The sequence below is a fragment of the Camponotus floridanus genome, unplaced genomic scaffold (assembly GCF_003227725.1).
Source record: "Camponotus floridanus strain SB8 unplaced genomic scaffold, Cflo_v7.5 scaffold121, whole genome shotgun sequence".
Lineage (NCBI taxonomy): Eukaryota > Metazoa > Arthropoda > Insecta > Hymenoptera > Formicidae > Camponotus > Camponotus floridanus.
Window position 1 is genome coordinate 404233 of NW_020229239.1, and position 22990 is coordinate 427222.

The 22990-nt window shown below is 28.6% G+C and overlaps 4 protein-coding genes across 10 annotated transcripts; 2 read left to right on the top strand and 2 right to left on the bottom strand.

Moving 5' to 3' along the window:
- Positions 1-1428: 1428 nt before the first annotated feature.
- Positions 1429-3746, bottom strand: LOC105254498. 2 transcript variants are annotated; one of them, XM_011263209.3, is made up of 7 exons: positions 3432-3746; positions 3112-3337; positions 2856-3016; positions 2592-2782; positions 2213-2486; positions 1602-1871; positions 1429-1484 (listed from the first exon to the last, which is right to left on the bottom strand). In XM_011263209.3, exons 2-6 carry the CDS (start codon positions 3309-3311, stop codon positions 1618-1620), a joined length of 1080 nt encoding a protein of 359 aa, XP_011261511.1. In that variant the 5' UTR covers positions 3312-3337; positions 3432-3746; the 3' UTR covers positions 1429-1484; positions 1602-1617. The 2 variants fall into 2 exon arrangements, with proteins under 2 accessions (XP_011261511.1, XP_011261510.1); XM_011263208.3 differs by having other exon boundaries at positions 1429-1496.
- A 1081-nt stretch (positions 3747-4827) lies between these two features.
- Positions 4828-10439, top strand: LOC105254496 (acyl-CoA-binding domain-containing protein 4). The gene is made up of 6 exons (XM_011263207.3): positions 4828-5281; positions 7659-7852; positions 7932-8094; positions 8633-8781; positions 8852-9202; positions 9386-10439. Exons 1-6 carry the CDS (start codon positions 5221-5223, stop codon positions 9527-9529), a joined length of 1062 nt encoding a protein of 353 aa, XP_011261509.1. The 5' UTR covers positions 4828-5220; the 3' UTR covers positions 9530-10439.
- Positions 10440-11072: 633 nt separating this feature from the next.
- On the top strand, positions 11073-14143 carry LOC105254495 (prostatic acid phosphatase). The gene is made up of 7 exons (XM_011263206.3): positions 11073-11580; positions 11926-12021; positions 12384-12806; positions 12924-13047; positions 13162-13373; positions 13485-13653; positions 13768-14143. Exons 1-7 carry the CDS (start codon positions 11479-11481, stop codon positions 13902-13904), a joined length of 1263 nt encoding a protein of 420 aa, XP_011261508.1. The 5' UTR covers positions 11073-11478; the 3' UTR covers positions 13905-14143.
- Positions 14144-15476: 1333 nt separating this feature from the next.
- Positions 15477-22566, bottom strand: LOC105254494 (protein Malvolio). 6 transcript variants are annotated; one of them, XR_889447.3, is made up of 13 exons: positions 22402-22566; positions 21805-21999; positions 21499-21621; positions 21151-21377; positions 20242-20380; positions 20005-20166; positions 19761-19919; positions 19600-19650; positions 19046-19428; positions 18756-18966; positions 18491-18561; positions 15687-15817; positions 15477-15618 (listed from the first exon to the last, which is right to left on the bottom strand). XR_889447.3 is itself a non-coding variant. In XM_025415509.1 (13 exons), exons 2-12 carry the CDS (start codon positions 21976-21978, stop codon positions 15941-15943), a joined length of 1719 nt encoding a protein of 572 aa, XP_025271294.1. In that variant the 5' UTR covers positions 21979-21999; positions 22402-22566; the 3' UTR covers positions 15477-15817; positions 15925-15940. The 6 variants fall into 6 exon arrangements, 2 of the variants coding, with proteins under 2 accessions (XP_025271294.1, XP_011261506.1); XR_003123778.1 differs by adding an exon at positions 16250-16405 and having other exon boundaries at positions 15477-15817; XM_025415509.1 differs by adding an exon at positions 15925-15959 and having other exon boundaries at positions 15477-15817.
- Positions 22567-22990: the final 424 nt, after the last annotated feature.

Below are 22990 nucleotides of genomic sequence, written 5' to 3' on the forward strand. Positions count from 1 at the left end.
ATCGTAAAATTTTTCTACGCATGCGCCATCGTTCTTGTATTCTATACATACATACGTAACGCATGCGTACAATCCTCCATACTTGATTGCTCCTACGTTATACATCATTATTTGATTGACCAATCAGGACGAAAGGTCTCTTTGCCGAGATCGTTTCGAATGATAAAATTTTTAGAAATTTTCGGCTAATATTACAATTATCGTACGATAAATTTTTTAAACATATTAATTGGCTGCAGAATAGAAAGTTTCTGAAGAATCAAAAAATTATTGTCCCGCAGCCAATTAATGTTTAAAAAATTTATCCTACAACAAATGTAATATTAGCCTTTGACAAGATGAATCTTGAAAATACAGTAGTGGTAAATCGAAAAATCCAAATAGGAAATAGTAGAATTGCAATTAGTTTATTTATATATGCAATATACAATATATTTTATAACTTCCATCATTCGTCATGTTATGTCAATTTGTATTAATAAAACTATAATCTCAAGTATGCTATAATAAAAATACAAGCAAAAAAGGCAGATATATATATATACACACACACTTATACCTATACATTAATATTTAATAATTGTATAAAAAATGAGAACTTAGCTTAATTTTGTAAAGTTATGGACTCTTCAAGAAATAATTTGTATATATATGTAAATCGAAAAAAAAAAATAAAAATGTTTAATTACACCTGAAATAGAATTTCTCTAACAAATAATGACACTAATGATTCGGACGCAAATATTATTCAAATGTGATGTATGTATGATACCAAGTTCATAAATAATTTATAAAACTGATGATGCTTATAATTAAGTCTTCTTAGAATTAAGTCTTCCATAAAATACAAGCATTGCATACAAAGCATCGCATACAAAGCATCGCACTTGGAAATTTTTACCTGCATGTCAAGACAAAGAGTCAAATATTAACTTTAGATTATAATATTTTTTCCTCATTACAAGATTCTTTTAACGAGAATTAGTACTTATAATCAGGATCTGTTTTATAAAGAAAATTTAAGAACAGATAAGATAAAAATGAGAATAAGCAACATAGAAATTAATTATATTCTACGGCTATTAACTGGCTATTTTTTAACTTCTAACATTAAATTGAAATTCGCTCACATTTGATGGTGAATAACTTACTGTTTTCTAAACAAATAAAAATTCTAACAAAAAAGTACTTTCTGTACATCACATTTCACTTATGTTATTTTTATAACTTTTTGATATTAAAATATCAATGAGATTATTTTCTTCAGCTGAGAAATTAATGTAATATTTTTCTCATGTTGTAATTATAACTATGTCAATATGTGTATATATATATATATATATATATATATATATATATATATATACACACACACACATATATATATATATATATATATATATATATATATATATATATATATATATATAGCATTTGTAATATTTTTGTAAAATCTTGTTACAGTACTTAGTGTGTTTTTGCACCTGTTAATAAAACTACAATATAAAAAAATTGTACTCATTTTTACAAATATTTATAAATATTTAGTCAATAGAATTCATTTTGTCATTTTATCTACTAAAACTAGAATGAATATTTACCTGTACAATGTATGTATTATTCATAATCTTTATGAAATCTATCATCATGATCCCAGCCTTTATTATTCTTTTGCCTTGGCGTTAGTTTTGAAGAATTTAGTTTTGTGTTATTATCGCTTTTTCTTGTTATATTCTTGTCTAATGCACCTGATCCGCGTATTGCTCTTGGGATACTAGGATTTTTTGAATAACTGCCTTGTTCAGGCAAATCATTTTTTATTTCTTCTCTTAGAATTCGTTGATTGTTATCAACTTCTTGTAATTCGTTATCTGAAATATTAAAAATTTTTTAATATATTATTCAAACAAAAAAAAGGAAATTTTATTTCTTTATTGTCATCTGATAAAAGTTATCACTTAGACATCAAAGTTAAATTTGAAAATATTTTATTTATAAAAAACTAGAGGAAGATAAAAAAGTAAACAAATATGAAAAGTTTACTTGTTAAATTATGAATACTATTAATATGATTTATCATGTCTAATAAGTTGTTGCTATACATCATGAAAATCACAAATAATGATGGAAAAATGTTATTTACATTTATTTCTTTTAACATTTAATGAAGTTAACAAAAACATTAACTTGACATTTACTAAAATATTATTACCATTTTCAGTTTTTGTCTCTGCAACTATTCTTAATTCTTTCTGAGAAAATGGATATTCAAAGGAGAAAGCCTTAATGTTTGAGAGATAAAATTCTTTTTGTTGTACATCCTTAATTTCGTACTTGTTGTTAACTAATTCTATCATTAATAATAACATTGCACGATATTGAGAACTGTAACTGTTTTCTTTCACTAATAATTGTCTAATTATTAACATTAAGTTCTCTAATCGATCCGGACATACTGCATGAAGATCTTTACCAGATCTAAGAATCTAAAAAAAATAAGATTTTTAAATTATATTTAATAAATTAAGAAAAGCATTATATATATGTGTGTGTGTGTGTGTGTGTATGTGTGTGTGCATCTAAAATCTTACTTGTATCATAATGAAATAAATATTGTCTTTGGAAGTGTCCTGCAATAGATCTTCTAAATAATGAATTAGTGGTTCAGCCAATACTTTTAGTTTATTTCCATCACTAAGCTTCATGTGATAATAAACTTCTGCATGAAGTAAGACTACATTTGCAAATTTCTTTTTATCTTGTACTTTATCTTTTTCCCTAGCTAAGAAAACAAAATAAATATATAAACATTAACATTGAATAAGAAATTAAAAGATTTCCTATCAAATACTTACACATATAATTATCTTGTAAGAAACGTAAAAAGCGAGTTCGTATAATTTCCTTATTATTATCTTCTATCAGTGCAATCTGATAATTGCTGAATATCATTGCTACTTTTGTGGTAAGTGAGTCATAAATTAGAGCTTGCTTCCAAAGATTTTCGCATGTATCCCTGAAATTTGTAATTTTGTGTTAAAAAATAAAATGAAATAACTTTTGCTTCTGAGTGCATTAAGGAGGATCTTTGCTTCTCTGTTGTTATAATACTTTAAATTGTCTTTGTTGACTGCGCTGGTTAGCAAATCTGTAATCTCCTGAATTAGTTGTGGCGAGTTTGTGGTGGTTATTTTATCTATTATATCTTTAACAGCATTGTTGCCAAAAGTTGCAATTCCTGGTCTACGCAGGCTCTGCTCTTTATTATGGTTCTGACTAGACCATCCACGTCCACGACCGAACGAAGTCATTTTTTTAAGAATCTTAACAATTAAACCTGTTGACAATATATGTATGTGTGAATGTGTTTATAGTTTTAATAGTTGCCTTGAAAGATAAATTTAAGATATACTTGATAGAGATAGACTCACTGTATTAGGTGTAATCTGATTTGCTACTTTTTTTTCGTTTGCTTATTTTGGATTTTGAAATTATACATCTGCTTGTACCACAAATCTTCCAGCGTAAATCAGCATAAATAACACATTACACGTTACACATACTCATATCTTGTAGTTGGTAGACCAACGACAAAGTGTACAAAGTGCAGGTAAAATGCCAACAAACAGGATCAATGATCAATCAAGATTACGTACTGAATGTGTGAATTTCGATTGATTTCGATTTATTCGTCATTTGCACTCTAGCTTCCTTGCATTCTTGTGTTTACATATATATATTTCATTATAAGTACAAAAAATGCACATATATATATATTATTCAAAGAGAAGGAGAGAAAAAAATGCAGAAAAAATACGTCTGATTGTAAACAAAAATTAGAAGAAAAACATATTTGATGAATTTTTGCACAACATATAACTGGCAATTTTAGGAACGCACCAAATTATTCCGCCATATTTAATGACGTAACACATTCAAATTTTCTTCGAAGAATTCCATAATAATTACGCAATCTTAATATAAATATTAGTTGTGAAATTACCAATTCTAAAGATGAATTTTTGATGTTTACAATAGCAAAAGCGTCTGCAAAAGTACATCTTAAATCTGATTTTATGATATATTGAATTTTATTTCTTCTAAGTAATATGTAATCGAAAGATGTGAGACATACATTTCTCTAGTACTCTCTTTGCAATTCAGCGATTTGAAAATCTCATTTGAATATTTACGCAATACGTATACTTACAATATTATTACATAAATGTGATAAGTTGATAAACCAGTTTTAGAACATTAAAAAGTTACAGTAATATCAATTGACTCTATAAAAATTAATAACAAGAAAGTGAATGGCACGTTTGTACGTTATAAATTTAATCAACGATTTAATTAATGCCAACGTAACTGTAAAACTATTTTAAGATATCAGATATATTTGAATATTTTATTTCTATTAATCATCATACTATATTATGCATGAAGATAATTTGTCTTGCGTAGCACAATTATATTTACAGACGTATTTACGACACGCGCGTTATCGAGAGACAAAAAATCGAAATGACTTAACAGAATTTTATACAGATGTAAATCAATGCAAATATAATATCCATTGTACTTTGCGCAATTCAGACTTTAACCTATATTATTTTATTAGAAGTATATAATTTACATTTGTGTGCGAATGTAAATGCAGATGCTGCTGCAGATCCCTTTCACCCAGATGCTCCCGCTCTCGTACAATTCAAACTCGCGCATGCGCGTAAGCGCCGCTCGCAGGCCACGGGCGATCGCCAATCATCAATCGGAATACTGCAATCTCCTAATGTCTCCTATCTCCAGTAATGATCTGTCAGTCATCGTGAATCGTCAGTATAGCTCAGTCATCGTTCGCGTCATTATTGTCGTTATTGCTGTCGTGTGATTCGAATGATTGGCGGTGAGCGATAGCAGCCGCGGCTCCGGTAATTTTTCTCAGTTCGGAGCTAGAGTTCGACTCAATTCGGTGTCATTCGATTCTCGAGAGAGGACGAGTCGGCCTTTGCAACGAAACGGCAGGCAGTCGCCAACCGTCGTCGGCCAAGCGCGCTTCGACTGATTCCGAGAGTGATTCTGGGAGTGTTTTTACTGCGAGAAGAGAATACACATCTTATCGCGCGAATAAATAAAGAAGAGTGATACCGCATCTCGAAAGAGCAAATAAGGAGGAGAATAAAAATACTGCACTCTCGTTTGTTAAACGTTGGAGGAGGAAATATGTCGACGGAGGAGAAATTTAACGCTGCCGTAAACGTCATCAGGAATCTGCCGAAAAATGGTAATCTTTATTTATCGCAAATTATCGGGGAAAAGAGAACACCTCCAGAGAATCGTACACATACAGATCTTTAAAACGAGTATTTTCTAAATTTTTATCCATGTCTCGCGATCATAAATTGACAAGTATCGCAGCGATATTACTTTGTTTTTTCCTCTTCCTCGCTCGTGCCGATTCCTTTTTCTCTCTCGCTTTTGTCCCTTTGGTGTACATTCGCTTAATTGCGCGTTGGTTGAAGTCCAACCGATGTTTGAGTATCAGCCGACGCGGCTTTTATGATTATTCATGATAATGACGAAGAGATGACAAGTGGTACAAGGTCTATCTTCCGTACACTTTCGTAACGTCGAAAAATAAGTTTGTCGAATTACTTACATACACTTCCCCTTGGCCTAAAAAGAACAAAAGAACGCTTTTTTATGTATACACATGTTACATATAATGTAAACATAATATTGTATACGCGAAATATTTTTTCCGGATTTTTTTCCGGATTTTTTTTCCGGTTTTCAGGCGTTTCTCTAGTTGAAAGAAAGAAGAGATTTTTGCATGTGTCATTGCACGCTATCGCGTAGAGAAATTCACGAGATCGCAAATCACGCCAGTCGAAGAAAGTGAATGCAATATCTCACTTGCCGGTGTCGAAAGCATAATGAAAAATTCAATCTCTCATAGTCTTCGTGATGAATGTATGTACAACATGCACGTTGCGGAAGTAAACTCTGATCGCGATCATCTACCTGAACAATTGCGAGAACCCGGTTTATTTCACATTAGAAACTCTCTGCGTCACAATGCACGATTACAATTTACATTTAATAATCACGCGGAAGTAATTTTACTCCACATTTTTTGCAAGACGGTGTTATTATGAGGAAATCTGTCAATCTCTTTAATTTATGCATATATAACATGCCTGAAACAGTAAAAGTAAAATCACAGTTATTTTTGTGAATAATATTCTCGTTTAATTATTTGACTCCTTATCTTTTTTTTATGAAGAAAAAAATCGAAGTATATCTTTTATGAAAATAATTTGTTCTCTTTTATTAAAAAAAAAGTATTACACATATAATTAAAAATTATAATTGTCAATATCAAATTAATAATGTGTCAAAATTGTCTGAAAATGTTCAAAATTGTCTTATAAAAGGCATTGCTGTAATATTTAAACGCATACACACTCTAACACTCCATTATTTAAGTATATATGCATTTCTTTACGGTTTAGCCTTGATGTTAAATATTGCAGGTATACTTTCCAGCCACTTCATATAGCTAAGTGACTATATTACTCCCCACTTTACTTTCTAACAGTGTACAACTAGCTGAACCATACTTAATAGTTAAAACTAGAATGTTTCTCTTCACCGATCACAATAATTGACTTGTAGTCCACTAATAATTATGCAACTTTATTGACAAATGTGCAATTATCTTTGACCGTTATACTAGCAAGTATTCATCAAACAGAAACTTTTTATTCCATCTGTAATCATAGTGCTCTTGTACTGTGGACTCAATCTGTGGACAAATATACAAAAAAAAAAAAACAAAAAAAATCAAATGCAATATAATATAGTACAGTTATAGTATGTAGTATAAGTGCTATAGTATGTAGTATAAGTATAGTTATAGTACAGTTATAGTATGTAGTATAAGTAATTTAATATGTAAAAATAATTCTATGAAGACATAGGACATTTAACTTTTAATGGATATTTCTGCTTTAATGATACCTGCTAAGATGGATAATAATCAGCTTTCATAGAAATTACTATAATAACTATCTTGCTCAATTAACATTACTTTATGAAATCATGAATGTTGATTTTAGAATTAGAAAATGAATTATTTATACTGTTTATAAAATTATGAATGTTCTCTGTTATTAAACAATCATACAAACATTTATATATACTTTATGAAATCATAAATGTTGTAATTAGAATTAGAAAAAGAATTATTTGTTCTTTATAGTCATTACTGTTCAATACTTTACTCTTTAATACTGTTAAGCATTTATGCGAGGCAGTTTAACATATGATTTGCTTCATCTTGTTTGAGAAAAGACTCTTGACTCTAAGTAGAGATCAAGGATTCAAGATAAAAAATGTTATACACATTGTATGATTGTATTTGTATTTGTACATTGTATAAATCTAGAAAATAAATCTTGATTATCTGCTCTTGCAACACATGTTTGAATACTACAAGATGTTAAAACATTTTGCAATTTTTAAAGTACGAAAACATTTAATGTGATAATAAAATTAACAATAAGAGACATTCTAGCACAAATATTTTATTTTTTTATCTTACTGAATATATCTGATATACAAAATAAGTTGCTGAGATAAATAATATAATATTCTAGGAGCGTATCAACCTAGCCACGAGATTATGCTGCGTTTTTATTCATACTACAAACAAGCGACCGAGGGACCCTGCCAACAATCCAAACCTGCATTCTGGGAGGTAATCAAGAAAGCCAAATGGGACGCATGGTCGCGTCTTGGTAATATGAGTCGTACGGAAGCTATGAATAATTATGTGGAAGAACTGACAAAAGTAAATATGTATTTTTAATCTAATTTAATAAAATTAATGCAAAACAAAGAGTATATTAAACAGGAATGTCGCATTGCAGATTGTCGAAACTATGTCTTATACGGATAATGTGGCAACGTTTCTCGGTAGTTTGGATTCATTTTATGAAAGTGTACCGGCAGAGGATTTGGAATTGCTCGTGGGACCAGTATTGGAGCGTATACGCTCCCAACCAGGATCGCCATTGTCTGGTTCACCATTAGGTTTGTTTCCTCTTTTTGTAAGAATATATAAATTTTCATTATTATCTTGTTGAAGTGTTAATATACTATAGCTGCACAATTTTGAAGTTTGAATTACATACTAAAAAAATAAGAAGCTAATATATCGATATTTACATAAACATTATGTTTATCCAAGATAAATATGTAAGATATCAAAAAAAAGTATTAAAAACATCAGATATTATGAAGTGATATAGATTGTTTGTATAAGTAATTATCAAAGTTATCATATAGATTGTTTGTATAAGGGCCGGTTTCACAACTCGAGTTAACCCGAGTTTAATACGTTAAACTGGGTCCTGATTGGTCGCAACTTAAACTCGAGTTAATTGGATTGTGGAACTGGGCCTAAGTAATTATATTATATTATTAAAATGATCAATATGATAATAAATTAATGTGATAGATATCTGCTCCAAAGTTATTAACTCGATGTTTTTAACTACAATTCTTTGTCTTCTAAACTACTACAATTCTTCGTCTTCTTCATCTAAACTTACTTTTGTTATTTTATTAGCATCTAGAGAAACATCACCTCATAGAGTTTGCAGCACTTCTCGACACATAACGAGTAGTTTGGAAACTAGTCCGACCAGCAGTCGCACTGCAAGCCCACTGCCACAAGACACTGATGGCGAAGAAGAAGAATTTATAGATACAGTTGAGGTGTGACATTAATATTATATCACCTATTATGCTATTGTTTCATCTTATGGACAATTCGATTTTATTACAGTCAGCACCAGAGAGAATGCAAAAAGATGCATCTAAATCCACTGTTCCTCCTCAAAAGGTACAAACTACAATGAATAACGGAATTGATCATTCAAATACAGAGAATGTTATAAAAGAGAATACTGAATTGGTTAATGGATACAGTAATGTTAATGGTCACATGGAAACGATACAGGAAAGTCAACGAGAGAGAGGTAGACAAAGAACAAAAAAAGACGATAATAAAATCAACGCCGAATTTCTAAATCAAGTCGCGACAACTATGCAACATTTACAGAGAGATTTGGACCGAATAACAGCTAGAGTGCGAAGCTTAGAAGGACAAGCTTTGCAAGCAATGGCGCCGCAAACGGTATGTAATGTCATTTCATTATCTAAAAACAATATTTATAATATTTATAATAAAAAATCAAATAATATATTATCTTAGTGAAATAATAGAATAAGAAATTTATATTTAAATTATTTTATTTATCCCATTCTATTTCGTTTGATTACTATTAAAAAATATTGACGTCGATATTTTTCTTTTCAGGAAAACACCGTTAGACGTATATATGCGAGATGGTGGCCGTTGCAGGAATGTTCGCCACGTTTATTCGCTTTATTAATTTTATGGCCATTTGCCGCTCATCTGCTAATCAATTTTACGCAGCGCTATCGCCAACGAAGACTGTGATGCTACCGCCGTTCTTACACGGCTGAAAACCTATTTCCATTATTCGGATTACTAATGTTGAGTTATAAATATATATTTTTTAGTTTTATATTTCTTATAGAGAAAAAAAGCGCTCTCCTAATTCAATCTACGATTACATTAGTAAACGTGAATTGTGATAAAACTTGATTAGATTAATGTATATTTTTATATACGTGGCCTGTTTCGAAAGTTGCAGATTTTCTTTTACAGATACAGAGTGAATAATAATAGATCAATCAAATCTCAGCAAATCTTAGAAGTCTTTGAAAGACATTTTTATGTACTAAGAAATCAAACTTTCTAAATGCATAATTTGCTAATCTCACATATTTTTAAAAAATAATGCAATGTAAAATGCAAAAAAATTTATTTATTTTGTATACTTAATAATTTAAATTTTTTTTGTATTTTGATTCGTAATAATATATCTGACAGTTTCTTATAATTTTTTATAAATATTGTTATTCAACAAAAATTATGCATGCAAAATATATGTAGGTAACTTATTCTTACTTTTTTTGTTAGTCTATTTTTTTATGTTTATGTGCAGAAAAGAGTACGCAACTTTCGTTACAAAATAAAAAAATATAAAGCTATAGTTCAATGGTTTCTAAGGTGAATTGTGTATGTATTATAAATAGTTGTATATTCAAAAATTGTAATATATACAAGGAAAACAAATCCTTTTGTACATGTAAGCATATATAGTTATAATAGTTATTAATATATGTACTTGACTTGTAATGTAGATGTTTAAGAAAATGGGGGTTTTTAAAGTATATCGGCGTTATGGCCACATCATTATTAATGAACGATCCAAGGAATTTATATATCAAATGATTATGGTGCATATGTGCAATGTGAACAAATATACAAGTTTTTATTATTATTCGTCAATTATTTTCTCACCAAAAAAATTAATCTACAGATAAACTTCTTGTGCTATTATTATTGGTGCAATGAGAACGATTTAAGTTTCTTAGCCTTTTCCTTTACATTTTTTCTTGGAAGGAGAAAGTAGAAAGAGAAGTATAGAAAGTATAGCTAAAGGAGTTCTTTGTAAATGGCAAGTCATGTATTTATAAATCATCAGAAATTTTCTTAGATTTAAAGGTATAAAAGCGTTATAAAATACGATTTAGATAAATTTTTAAAAATAAATATCTTTCTTTTTCTCTCCCAAATTAATTTTTTTTAATTATATCCTTTTACATACTTTTTACATACAATTGTATATTTTCACCTCAGATATTCTTTATGTAAAATAACTGACGTATATGGATAATATTAAAATAATTTTTAAAAATAAAAAAATTTATAAATTTAATTATATATCGAATGTTGAAATGTGCTAAGAAATATTTGGAATCATTTACAATTTATTCTACACGTGTATGTGCGTATGTTTTTAAATTTAATCTTTTGTTAGTGGTTCACATGTGAATTATTAGTAAAAGATTAAATTTAAAAATACATACATGTGTAGAGCACAGTGATTCTACACAGGCCATTGTGATACATTCATCCATTGATACAAGAGCAACAAAAGCGATAGTGTTTATGGTTCCTGCACATAGGCAGCAGTTGTGGCATCCTGGTGTATAGGAACCACACATTACGTATCTCACGCAAAGCGCGTACACACACACACACACACACACCAATACTGTTTTTACAGTACAATATCAAAGCTGCGCATGTGTATCCTGTATAAGCACGGTCGTCAGTGGCCATGAGTGGCCGTCAATGTCAATTCGTTTGCATGTTGCAGACACAGAGATGTATACGTAGCATGATACGTAGTGTATAATCGTTCGCAGATAGTGATTCCAGATCTTAGATTTCACTGCTTCCAAACAAGAAACACCATTTCACGTGCGATATCCACGTGAGGTTCGCGCGATCAAATCGAGCTAAATCCTCCGTACATGATGAATATCAGAGTGTCTTTCGTATTCGCGAGTATTTTTGCCGCCAGCTGTTCTAGCACTGATGATCTTGATCTGGGCACGATCGTTTTCGCAAATGTTGTAAGTGAGCGAATCATCAGTTCAAGAAATCTTATTGAACGATAATATTCTTCGTTTTTATATCAAATATTCACTGTTTCGGTTCGAAAGTTGATTATTACTACTAATATTATTTTTTTGTTTTTATAACTCGAAGATTGACTATTATGCAATATTATTTTGTAACATTATTCTGTAAATAATTTATGCGATATTATTTTGCAATATTAATGTCTACCAATCCTGTTTTAAAATTTACAAGTTATATTTTATTATATTTAAACATGAATCTACCAACAAATTTTCTTTTTTGATTTGATATTAGAAGTGGATGATTCATCACATATTTTATTGCCCTGCTTACAGTTGTATAGACATGGAGATAGAACTCCTGTTGGACGTTACAAAAATGATCCTTATAATGAAACATCCTGGCCAATTCCATATGGGCAATTGACAAATGTAAGTAAGGATAAATTACAATCAAAATATAAGCACAGATAATTACAATCAGTTTCATATATAAGAAAAATGTTTTATAACATTTCACAAATATTTTATCTTATTTTATCATAAATATTTCTCTATGAAATATAACACTCTGAGGTTTATTTTGATATATTTTTTAATCATTAGCATTCTATAAGAAAAAGATAAATAAATATACAATAAATAAAGTTTAACAAAGATTAAAAATACAATAGAATAAAATAATTATATGTATGAAAGCGCAAAGATTTATTAAATAAATTTCAGGAATTATTCTTATTGTACATTCAAAAAACTTCATTTTATTTTTTATATTCAATATTTGAAAAATATAGCTTGGAAAACATCAACATTTACTCCTTGGGCGTTGGCTGAGGAAACGATATTCTCATTTTTTAAGCAACAATTATACACCATATGACATTTATGTACAAAGTACGGATGTAGATCGTACATTAATGTCGGCGGAAGCGAATTTAGCAGGACTTTATCCGCCAGTGAAGAACCAGGTCTGGGATGATGTTAAATGGATGCCAATCCCTGTACACACCATTCCAGAAAAACAAGATTACGTGCTGAAAGCAAGTAAATTCTGTCCACGATATAAATATGAACTGGAAAAAGTCTTAACATCGCCAGAAATGGAACGTATAAATAAAGCGAATGCAAAGCTTTATGCCTATTTAACTGAGAACACTGGAGATAAAATATCTTCTTTAGAAGACGTTAACCAATTATACAATATTTTATATATTCAGGTATGTTAATATTCCTTATAATTATATATATGATAACAATTGTAATTTATTTGATTTGACTGAAAATCTTAATTAACAAAATTTGATGTATGTATATTTATTTATTTTTTTTTTCAGAACTTATATAACAAAACTCTACCTCAATGGACAAAGTCGGTGTTTCCAGACAAATTAAAACCTCTTGCTATGCTTAGTTTCACAACAGAAGCCTATAACATAATACTTCAGAGATTAAAATCAGGTACCTAATTATTAATTATATATTAATGATTTATTTGTATTCCTACATTTGTACATTTAAATTATTTATTCTTAACTTTATACATGTATTATTATTTTGAAAATATATTTTTAGGTTCACTACTTGGAGAAATGATAGATCACATGGTCAAAAAAGTACAAAATACTTTAAAACCTGATAGGAAAATATGGATGTACAGTGCTCATGATGAGACTGTGGCAAATATGTTAATGACTTTGAATTTATTTGAACTTCATTGCCCACCTTACACTGCTACAATTCTAATAGAATTAAGGACAAACTCTAAAAATCAATATTTTGTAACGGTATGAGTTTTGTTTAATATTCATGCAAAATTTGTTATTTAAGTGAAATTATTAATAAATATACAAGTTGTAATTACTTTGTATATTTTACATATTTTTCTTTATCTACAGATTTCTTATAAAAATAGTACCATGGAACCAATACTTATGACATTACCAGGCTGTAATACATTATGCCCCTTAGATGAATTTATTAATTTGACAAGAAACGCTGTACCTGAAGACTGGGAAAGAGAATGTTTAATAGCTTGGGAGGATATAAGTCCTAGTGACGTTATTGGTAATTATCTGTTGAATATATATTCATCTATGATTTGCTCTATACAGTATATAGCGTATGTATAGTATTTAGATATTATTTTCAATTTTAGAATTCTCTGTTTGATTGTTTCAGCAATCCTGGCGTCGTCTATATTAATGTTAGTTTTATTGGTCCTATTAATAATAGCTTTCATATACTGGCGTCATAAAAGAGAACCTGGACAGTATTATTTTCGTTTAACATATAATGATTATAACGATGCCATATAATATTGATTAAAAATATGGCAAGGCTTTGAAAAATATTAAACATTAATGCTTATAATAAAATGGGGCAAGATAAAGTTTTTCCGTGGTCTCAAAAGAAACGGAATGAAATATTAAGTACATGAAACAATTTCAATTACTAAATGGTATTTTTGATTCTATATTATATTTTTAGAGAATTTTTTATGGTGAATGACAAGATTCGATCATTGATATTTTTATTGTATATTTACCACACAATAAGCAACTATTAGTTTTTAAAATAAGACTATATTAAGATTTATTAAGCAAATTATTATGTGATATATTTCATTATTATTATATTACCAACATCGATTATTGTTGCATGTTACATACACATATTTTAACTTAGTTTATTTTCATGGAGGAATATTAGGATTTGTTCATTGCAAAATATTCTTCACATACCAATAACTCATTTTAAAATGAGAAAAATAGTCTGACTATCAAGATAATAATGATTTATACTACACTCTATTACTTAAGAGAATTAAATTCAAATAGATAAATGAATATATTTCCCAATTTTAGAATTGTTTTAAGACTTAAAAGAGACAAATAATCGGGTACTTTTGTAAAGAGAAAATGTTACCGTTATTTGTAATATCACGTTATATCACTGAACTTAAAATTGTATGAATATACAATAAACACAATATGATCTAACATATTGCAGAATACAATATGCAATGGACAAATTTAGTAGTAAAAATTTATATGAAAAAATAAGAACCTTTTTTACTTCATAGAATGATTATATGACTTAATTACTGTTATTGCTAATTGTATGATACATGTGATATTGCAACGATTGTCTAGTCATAGCGTATCGAGCTTCATATTCGTACACACGTTTCTTTTTCATAAAATAATAAATTGGTGTGGAAAGCTAATGCATAACACTGCCTACAAAGAAACTATTTCATTAGTATTTTAGTTGCAGAAATCAATGATTAAATAGAAATGTAATAGTAATAATTATTCAAATTACAGTATATTTATAAGAATACATCTTTTTTTATTTTTATATAATATTCATTGAAATATTTGCAAATACATGTTGCGAATTATGATATGTAGAGCATGTTTCTGTTTTAAAATCGAGCATCTTATAACAGATGGAATAGAGTTATTTTAGAGTACTTATATAAAAGTGAAAGAGAAAATGTATATGTATTTTATCTCCTATTAGAAGTATTTTTGTGATATTTTAAACAATATATAAATAACATGTATAATCAATGAAAAATTTATGAATTTGATTTGCTCTATACAATATGAAAAAATTGCAAATATTTAATTATAAGTATAAAATTATAATAAGTAAATATTGTTTTATATACGTAACAACATAAAAATTAATTTTAAATAAATTTAAAATCATATTTACATTATTTTCCATATATAATTAAATAATTAAATAATTATTGAACTCATCAAACTTGAAAACTATACATTTTTTGTAAAAATAAAATTTTAATATATATAGATATCTCGCAAATTTAAATTTGTATATAAATATATGTCAGAAACTTATGGAATATATTATTGAAACAAAAATACATGAATACAATTTGATTGTCAAGTATTCCGATATGCATATGCCACATTCGTCTGTATTAATTACTGTGTAAATTATTTTATGTGATAATGTATGTTTCCTATATGTATTCCTTGATGTAACAGGCAAGTTATTCTATTTAAAATAAATGTATGTATTTTAATAATGGAATGTTAATAATTCTTCAAGGCAGTAAAAATTACCTCCTTATGAATTGAAGACATCACTTATATATAATTTTACTGTAGATATAGTTGCATTTATAAATTAGTATTCTGGTATTGATGTAAAACTGCCACCCAAACTTTCTTGAATAGTGAATGCTGGATTTGTTCTGCAATATATTTTATATATATTTAATTTTTAAGATACTTCAGATATATTGTCTTGAAATAGATCTAAATTGAATTAAGACAACAGTATAAATCTCAATATCCTTACCTTATGATGAGACAAGTCAACGTTTCAAGCTCAGACTTTCGTGTGTTAAAAATGTTTGCATGCAACGAAAATAGTTCCAGTTAATCACTCGTCATACATGAGTTTATTTTAGAGACACATTAATAAGAATTAATGGAACCAACGAAAAAATTGACGACAGTTGACAACAGTGAAAGAACTAGGATATTTTGCAATATAGCAGAATTATCATTGCATGATGGAGATAAAGCATAAAACGATGATCAACGAGCATCATATGTTTAATATAAAAATATATTGTTTTGCGCGATCTTTCTATATGGAGAATAACTGATCGTACACATACCATGGGGCATCATGCTGACGTCACGAGATATTAACAAGCACCTTTCCAACATGACATTATATTCACATATGGAATACAAGAGTCGCATATTGTCTCACATATTCAATTGCATTATCCGACTAAATGTTTAACGATGTTTCCGATGTATTGTGAAAACTATGAATGAAAAAAAACTTTCTAAATGAGCATATATAAAAGTAACTTTTTATCATAAACTACTTCTACTTAAAAGCGTTACGTAAATTGATTTATAAAAATATATACATTTGACATAGTAATTAATAATAGATTATTTTCAGAAGTCAAAGAAACAATTAGTTAAAGAAACAATTCATATATTTAAATTAATATTGCAAACAAATGTCTTCCTTTTAAAAAACAATAATATAAATATAAATATTTTACTTAATATTATGTACTTAAAAAATTAAAGCATATGATGTCTTAAAAGAAATATTCTTTTATAAAAGCATTTGTTAGAAAAAATTGTTTTTTATATAAAAACATCCTAAGATATACATATAGATTTTGAACAGTAGAAATACCTTGTAGCAAATGGAGCATTTGGCATGCCAAATTATATAATTCATTTGCATGGCCTGAGCAAACAAGTGCAAACATTGAAATTCAATCTCATTAGTATAGATAATACAAAATCGATTATTTACGGTAGAAAGGTGCAGAGATCATGATGAGTCACGAATCAGCTGGCTTTTTGCTTGCAATTATCTATATTAGTTAGGCACAAATGTTACATTATGAAGCAAAATTTTGCACTCCCAATCAATTTCGCAACATATGCTTCCCATAACCCTTGGTCTCAGGGGGGAAAAAAAAAAAATATATATATATATATATATATATATATATATAATATATATATATATAAATATATAAATATATATATATATATATATATATATATATATATATATACAGGGTGTTTCAGACCACCCGTACCACCCATTTAAAAACTAGAGAAGTGGTTATTTCAAAAAAGTAAAAACATTTTCTTTATAAATCAGGTGCACTCTATCGAATGGTGATATTTTCAACTTCTGATTCCGACCGGAAATAGGCGATTCAGACCGAAAGTGCATTTTTTAAAATAGAACTCCCTATTTTCCATTGCATATTCTTGTAGCTTACCTCGAGAGCTTTCCAAAACACTATAATAAATTATTTTTCCATGAAGTACTTTTCGAGTTATGAGGCTTGAAATCATTTCTTAATTTTACATAAACCATAAAATATCTTGTAAAATATTCATTTTTCGATTATCTTACCTTAATACTTTTATGTACAAAATAATGAGAGGAATCAATTGATGTAAAGAAAACATACAGTTGTTTTTAAGAAAAAATATGAAATTGTTAATTGCAAATTACATATTTTTTCTTAGAAACAACTATGTGTTTTCCTTACATCAATTGATTCCTCTCATTATTTTGTACATAAAAGTGTTAAGGTAAGATAATCGAAAAATGAATATTTTACAAGATATTTTATGATTTATATAAAATTAAGAAATGATTTCAAGCCTCATAACTCGAAAAGTACTTCATGGAAAAATAATTTATTATAGTGTTTTGGAAAGCTCTCGAGGTAAATTACAAGAATATGCAATGAAAAATAGATGGTTCCATTAAAAAAAATGCACTTCTGGTCTAAATCGCCTATTTCCGGCCGGAACCAGAAGTTGAAAATATCACCATTTGATAGAGCGCACCGGATTTATAAAGAAAATGTTTTTACTTTTTTGAAATAACCACTTCTCTAGTTTTTAAATGGGTAGTGCGGGTGGTCAGAAACACCCTGTATATATCAAAGCATCTAAGTAAGCATTTTATTAAGTTTTTGTTTTAAACTTCAAAAATTATCTTATTGCTTTTAAACATATTTCATGTAGTATAATAATATATTTTATGTAAATTTAAAAATTTTGCAAAATAAGCTTTATATAAAAGATGTTTAGTGTACTCATGCCGAATCATGCAACATAAAAGGCATACAATACCAAATATATACACACATATATGTATGTATATGTACACCATAAAATAGTTTTCTTCATAAAATTATTCAATTGCTCTAAACATTTTACATATAATTAGTATATACAAAATCATTAATTTTTTACTTATAATTTCCCGAATAAAATATCCCACTACGAGGACAAACACATCAGTGTTACTTGCATTTAGTCACAATTATAATAAATATCACAAAAATTTTTCTTACCTGGCATAAACAGCAGGATTGGATAGACCAAGCGTAGGGCTCACGGGTGTACCAATATATTTAGTAACAAACTAAAATGTGAGAAATAAATAAATTAATAAAGAATATTACAATCATGGTACTAAAAAAAATAAGATATTTTATAAAAACTCCAAGAGCTATATAACGAATTAACAAAATACTGAAAAGTTTCGACTCTAGTAGGGCATAAATTAATACACAATAAATATATAGGCATTATGTATAAGTGAAAATATATACATACCCAATGATTACCAAGAGAAGTTGCACCCATGCTCACAGCCATATGAATAGCTAAATAGGCGCAGAAAATAAGATATAAAATTGCATATACAGACATGCCTAAAAATACAGCCCAATGTTGTGGCAAATCTTCGTGAACAGTTTGTATCACAAAATATATATTTATTGTTATAACTAGAATTGATAGTGCGGTCGACACAATCTTGTTCACTCTGCAAGATAACATAATATGAATAAAAAGAGATAATGTTAAAAGTATTACAAGGAACACAAAAACAAAGAATCACGTACATTCCATTTCGGAATTCACCCATAATCTGAACACTACTTGTGAAGGCAATTGTAGGTAAAGTGGCAAAGGGTAATTGCAAGCTCATTATAGCGTTCAAAATATCGTTCATGCCACTCAAATTATCCATATCGGCGAAAAACGCTACTAAGAATGTAGGAATTATAGCAATCGTTCGAGTGAAGAGAACTCGTTTCCAACGAGCCCACTGCAGATTCAGGAATCCTTCCATTGCGAACTGACCGGCATAGGTGCCCGTCATTGTAGACGACTGACCGGCGGCTAAAATACCAACAGCCCATATGTACATCGCGGCCGCGCCAAAGGAACAACCAAGGAAGATCCCTCCTTTATAAAGATCAGCATCTATTGTTTCATTATTTCTCTGGAATTCGCAAGAAAAGGTATATTTGAGAAAAGCATGCCAAATATATTCAAATAAAAAATTATTTACACATTCATGTACTTGAGAAAAGCATGCCAAATACATTTAAATAAAAATTGTTTGCACATTCATTTATACATTATAAAAGTATAATTAAACACAAATACTTACAGCAAAAGTATTCATGCCGATGGTATAATTATTCGTCTCGCAAATTTGGTACTGAAATAAAACAGAAATTAAACCGATTATGTATGTTTATGTATTACTAAAATTTGTATTACTAAAATTATTTATATTTAGTTTTAATAATTGTATTATATTGTACTTACAACGTCATTGTTTGTTTTGTCAAAAAGGCCATGAGCAAATACAGCCACTACAAATACATTAATTATAAATGAAACAAACAATGCCAAGCATGCCTCAATGAAATAATACATATTGGCATCTCTGATTTTTGCGGGTTGTCTTCGATCGATATCTCTAGACTAAAGAAGTAAAAAATATCTCGTGTACATGTTGTCGAAGAATTGAATTAGTCACATATGTATTCTTTATATTTATTATTCTTACTTTGACTAAGGCACTGTGAAGATACAAATTGTGCGGCATAATGACCGCACCGACGATTCCTACAGCTTGAAGTAATACCTTGTTATCGTAATTCATCCCATTGTACCATGGGACAAACATACCAGTTATAACATCTACTTGAGGAGGCTCGGAAACAATGTACTAAAAAACCAAGAATTAATATAATATCAAGCTTAAAGCAATGCAATCAATGAAATATTCTAGGAGTATATATACCTCGTAACCAAAGGTGATACCCATGACGGTAATGAGGAAACCAAAAAAAAGCTCTAATTTCCGCAAACCATATTTATCTAAGAATAAAAATGTAAATGTATCAACTACTGTAATCAGTACGCCACCCCATATAGGAATCCTAAAATCCCAAAAAGAAATATTTTATACATCAATATTTCATAAAATCACTATATTATTTTGTGATCGAAAACTCTCTATATACAAGATGTACTAAAATTCGCGGATACGGAATACACAGCGTGATAATTTAAGCAAAAAAAAAACAACTTTTTCCTTTGGCAAAATTGCTTATTTAAGATTGCTTTTGTAAGATTAAAGTAAGATTGCTTTTGTAAGATTAAAGTAAGATTGCTTTTGTAAGATTAAAGTTGCTTTCATTAAAAAAGTAATATTCAGATGCAATTTTGCCAAAGAAAAAAATTGTTTCTTTTGATATAATTTTGATATAAATTGATATAAATTATTATGCTGTGCATTCCGTATTTGCGAATTCTGACACCCTGTATACATTGTACATTATCTATAATCTTAATTCTTTAAAAAAAGAAGCAAAAAGCAAAAAAAAAAAATTAAATTAATGCAAAGAATAAATGCACTATATATGTGATTAAATAAATATAATACTTTTATTATAATAATTTGTAAAATATGTATATTATGTAGATTATAATTTGTTTTTGTATATCATTTAAAATATTAATATTTATTCTTCATATATTCTGCATAGTTAGAAAATTTTGAAGTTCTTAAATAAATTAATTGTCCAGCAATGAATAGATTATTAACGTGTAACATGATATTTTTAATGTTCTAGATACTTTTAAGAATGTTTTTTACATGTTATGTATATGTTGAAGGTAAATATTGACTATTGTCAGAGATACTTACACCTTATTAGATAAGAGATAAAGGGCAATAGCCGTTCCTATTACTTCTTGCATATCACTACCAATAATAGCTATTTCTATCATTATCCACAAAATAAATCTAGGTACTTTTTTATATTGTCTGTAACACATCTCTGCTAGATGTAGACCAGTTACTACACCAAGACGTGCACTTAGTCTTTGCATAACAAGACCTAAGAGTGTGGCACTTAGTAACACCCATAATAACTGAAAGCGAATATACAAACAAAAAGATGATTGCGAAATAATTAATTAAATGTTCGCATAATATTAAAATATATAAAACATTACAAAGGATATTTTTAATAATTCTTCATCAAAGATATACCTTATATCTTGCTACCACTCCAGATTGTAAATCTGATTCTATGTTACCAGGGTCTAGATAAGCTATAGACATTAAGAAACCAGGTCCCGTGAAAGCCCATAATTTCCTAAAACTAAACCCTGTCTGCAAAGAAATTTCCAATTATAGGGATTTCCACTTTAAGAGATAAAGTCACAAAATTATAAATAACTTCAAATTATAATAATATATCAAATTTGGAAGTATTATTCTGAGAAGAAAGGACATGCTCTAAATAATATAATGTCTAATAATTATGAAATAAATCATATAAAATAATTAACTTACACTTGCCGTTTCTGGCACTGGTACCCTTTCTTCTGCAAAATAGGTTTGATTGTTATTTGGAGATAAGGAGGTACTCTCAGTGGCTTTTTTATTTTCTGCTTCATGCATACGTTGATGTGGCACTGTTGTGACAGTGGCATCGCCACTGGATTTTTCATCATAACTATTCTGCATTTTGTGTATTCATACAGTACTCTAAAAAAAAAACACATAATGTTATTAAAATAAAGTTAATTTTCCTTTTATGATATAATTCAGTGGAGACATGTGCTTCTGATGCAATGGGTTTGGGAAAAAAAAGAACAATGTCAAGCATAATCAGCACTATACAAGACAATTTTAAATAAAAAATAGAGTTGAACAATCGCGTGTCTTTTTTCACTATAACATTGATTATTACACAAAATCCATTGCAAAGTGGCAACAATGTTAAAATATAAAATAAAAAATCACGTGTAAATTAGATCTTTATCACTCTAAATCATGGATAGATTTTCTAAAAAGCCAGAAAAAATAAATTTTGACTCGAGAACGAAACAGATACACGAAAATCAACAGAAGTGATTTCATAAAATCATTGTGATGATATTTACTTACGCGTGTTGCGATCATTGATCATAAATCATTTGCCACTGTCGCAATTATGTAGCTACGACGTAAGCCTACACACCGTGTCAGAACTGTCCTAGACCACTCGTAGCTCGCACAACTAGTCAACTGTAGTGTGATGTAAAGCGACGAATCAGTCGAATATTGCGGAACTTGGCCAAGTACAAGGAGGAGGGAGAAGAAGCTGTCAGGGATGTAACTAAGCAAAATCTCGGAGCAGACGGCATCATTTATGTTAATATTTATTTTCTCTTTATTTTACGTTCATCATTTAATTCAGCATTGTCAACATTACAAGTTTTTTATTTTTTTTTAATATTTAATAAAATATTTACTATTGTCAATTGGAAAATCATTGATATCGTATTCTTATTTAGGATTAATTTTATTAAACCAATTTGAACTAAAAAATTCGTAAGATTGATTTAATATATATTTCTCGATTTTATAGGAATATTCCATAAATAAATAAATACGTACATGTTCGATATATTTACTTATATATATATAATAACATATATATATATATATATATATATATATATATATATATATTTGTCTACTACGTATATATTAC

Bases quoted from the DNA above. Each gene is read 5' to 3' on its own strand.
- LOC105254494 (XM_011263204.3), bottom strand. From the start codon at position 21,978: ATGCAGAATAGTTATGATGAAAAATCCAGTGGCGATGCCACTGTCACA. The intron at 19,920-20,004 runs GTAAGAATAATA...TTACTTCTTTAG, and splicing joins TTCACAGTGCCTTAGTCAAA to TCTAGAGATATCGATCGAAG. The intron at 18,967-19,045 runs GTACGTGATTCT...GTTATCTTGCAG, and splicing joins GGTGAATTCCGAAATGGAAT to AGTGAACAAGATTGTGTCGA.
- LOC105254495 (XM_011263206.3), top strand. From the start codon at position 11,479: ATGATGAATATCAGAGTGTCTTTCGTATTCGCGAGTATTTTTGCCGCC. The intron at 12,022-12,383 runs GTAAGTAAGGAT...TGAAAAATATAG, and splicing joins CATATGGGCAATTGACAAAT to CTTGGAAAACATCAACATTT. The intron at 13,654-13,767 runs GTAATTATCTGT...TGATTGTTTCAG, and splicing joins AAGTCCTAGTGACGTTATTG to CAATCCTGGCGTCGTCTATA.
- LOC105254496 (XM_011263207.3), top strand. From the start codon at position 5,221: ATGTCGACGGAGGAGAAATTTAACGCTGCCGTAAACGTCATCAGGAAT. The intron at 7,853-7,931 runs GTAAATATGTAT...GTCGCATTGCAG, and splicing joins ATGTGGAAGAACTGACAAAA to ATTGTCGAAACTATGTCTTA. The intron at 9,203-9,385 runs GTATGTAATGTC...TTTTCTTTTCAG, and splicing joins AAGCAATGGCGCCGCAAACG to GAAAACACCGTTAGACGTAT.
- LOC105254498 (XM_011263209.3), bottom strand. From the start codon at position 3,311: ATGACTTCGTTCGGTCGTGGACGTGGATGGTCTAGTCAGAACCATAAT. The intron at 2,783-2,855 runs GTAAGTATTTGA...TTGTTTTCTTAG, and splicing joins CTTACAAGATAATTATATGT to CTAGGGAAAAAGATAAAGTA. The intron at 1,872-2,212 runs GTAATAATATTT...TTAATATTTCAG, and splicing joins AGAGACAAAAACTGAAAATG to ATAACGAATTACAAGAAGTT.